The sequence below is a fragment of the Frankliniella occidentalis genome, unplaced genomic scaffold (genome assembly GCF_000697945.3).
Source record: "Frankliniella occidentalis isolate FOCC.00 unplaced genomic scaffold, Focc_3.1 Scaffold24, whole genome shotgun sequence".
Lineage (NCBI taxonomy): Eukaryota > Metazoa > Arthropoda > Insecta > Thysanoptera > Thripidae > Frankliniella > Frankliniella occidentalis.
This window is the reverse complement of record NW_026267154.1, coordinates 1,158,464-1,160,664: the sequence shown is the minus strand read 5'-3', so window position 1 is coordinate 1,160,664 and position 2,201 is coordinate 1,158,464. Positions and strand designations below refer to the sequence as shown.

At 58.4% G+C, this 2,201-nt stretch overlaps 2 protein-coding genes across 3 annotated transcripts in view; one reads left to right on the top strand and one right to left on the bottom strand.

Annotated features, from left to right (window-relative positions):
* The window catches only part of LOC113210207 (uncharacterized), a 12,098-nt gene that overhangs the window by 820 nt on the left and 9,077 nt on the right, over positions 1-2,201 (top strand). The window lies entirely within an intron of this gene.
* On the bottom strand, positions 801-1,722 carry LOC127748989 (glutamate-gated chloride channel-like; the record flags this gene model as incomplete). The annotated part of the gene is given in 3 exon segments (XM_052265202.1): positions 801-1,124; positions 1,332-1,445; positions 1,562-1,722. Coding segments are annotated over 3 exon segments (410 nt in total), but the record flags the coding sequence as incomplete, so codon positions are not given.

Here is a 2,201-nt window from a genome sequence, read left to right as displayed (position 1 = left end):
GGGGGGGGCAGGCGCAGCACCCCAGACTGCGTATCTAGGTTGAATCCCCCCCGCCGCCCACTCTCCTCCCTTTCCCTCTGTCCCTCTCTTCCGCAGGTCACCCAGGGGCGGCTGCTGCGCCGCGTTGCCAGGGCAACGCGTCGAATCAATACCAGCGTATGTAGGGTCAGGGCGGCCAATAAATGCACACACTATCTCATAGGGGAAGTTTTTTCTTATTTTCTCATCATGTTAACGGTCGTAAAATATTTCTTTTAAGTTCTTTTTGTGTGTGAGAGTGTGTGTGTGCGGTTTTTTTTTAAGCATTTTGTTAATATTGTATTGTTGTCTTTGAGCATGTTTCTTCGTCTTTGCAGCCCGGAAGCAAGGAAACTCACATCAGCGTGTGAATGAGGTGCCCCAGCATTACAAGGCGGCTGGCTGCAGCGCACACCACCCCCGGGATGCCGACGGGAAGGGTAGGAGGCCACCACCGCCCAGACCCGGTGGGCGCGCGAGAGCGGCGGGAGGGGGTGGGACCAGGCGGGACCGAGGAGGGCGGGGGGCGAGGGGTGCCGACAACAAAAGAGGAGGAGGGGGAGCACATAGAGCTTTATAGAGTAGAGCGACAGCAGACCCGCCGTCTACTGCTGCGACCGAGGGGAAGGGGCGGTATAGGGGCCTACCTGTGTGTACCGCTCCGAGCGGTGCACAGCGCACAGCATGAACACTTGTTCCAACAACAGCAGCAACATATGCAGCCAAAATGATACAGAATGCCACTAGTTTTGTCGTGTAGTTTTAATCAAAACCAACACTAGTAGACTTTTAAAAGATCATTTTTTAATTATTTTTTCTTTCTTACACTGCGGAATCCGGCGGAACCCTATTCTCTCATTTTCGCAAAACACTCTACCAAACTGCTACAGCTACGGGACAGTTAAGGTGTCCACCAGTCGAGGCTCTCGGTCCCTCGCCGCCCACGCGGGATACACACGCTGCTTTGTTGGTCAGGCGACGGCGTACGAGAGCCAGTAGGCCGCGGCGAAGGCGGCGAAGAGCACGGGGTAAGCGAGCCGCGCCACCCGATCGGACCAGGTCAGGCAGAACCACGGCGAGCACGAGGACGAGGGCGGCGAGCACTCCTGGACAAACAGAGCATTAACGAACGGGGAGACCGTCAGAACGAGGGGTCCTTCACTAAAAGAATACAAGCATACACCAATTTTTCTTGATATTTTTAAAAATGATTTTTCTGATTTTAGTCTTGATTTTTGGCCGGAGGTGTAGAGTACACTGACATTCCCTAGAGAAGGACCCCACCGGCCGGCGGCAGCTCGAGCTTCGCTCACCAGGACGGCGATGCGGTCCCGCGAGGCCTCGTGCTGCAGCGACTCGTAGAAGGCGGTGGACTGATCGCTGGGCACCTCGTTGGCGAGGGACCACACCACCTTCCAGCCGCGGCCCTGCGCGAACAAAACACGCGGGCGTACTCCGAGTGTACTCCGAGTGTACTCCGAGTGTACTCCGAGTGTACTCCGTGTACTTTAAGTGTCTCCCAAAAATTTGCGAACCCGCTCACCTCTCCGCGTCGCCGGCCGCGGGCCGGGCGGTAGCCGCACCGGCAGGTGCACTCCAGGACCACGAACTGCACCAGGGCGCAGAAGGCGAACCAGAGGCAGCCGCCCGTCCACACGTCCACGGCCTTGGTGTAGGGCACGGCGGGCAGCGAGGCGTTCACGACTGCGGGCGAGAACAGAACAGCGAGTGAGGGCAGTGCGACGGTCAAGCATTTGGGAGGGGGCGAGTGGGGGGAGGGGAGGGGAGGGCTCGTTCACAGATTTCTGGCCAAGTTCAGCCATGGTTCAGTTCAGCTTCTGCTACGCACGCTCTCATAGCGCCTGATAGGTAGGCAACAACTCGCCTGCACGGCACGCGTGTACTGCGGGCTGGCCTACCCCGAGTCTCGCAGGCGCCCGCGGAGGTATAGCTCACGTCACGCGTCAACGCACCGAATTATGAATCCGAGAGGAAACGAACGGACGTACGCTTTCACGGCGGCGGCTCCTTGCGGGCAGGAGCAGTGGGTTGGAAAACCCACGCCGCAAAATTGAGAGCGTGCAGGAAAGCAGACTGGGGCTCACTTTCCTCGCCAAGGTGCTCGCCGAGGTCCTCGCCGAGGTCCTCACCGAGGTCCTCACCGAGGTCCTCACCGAGGTCCT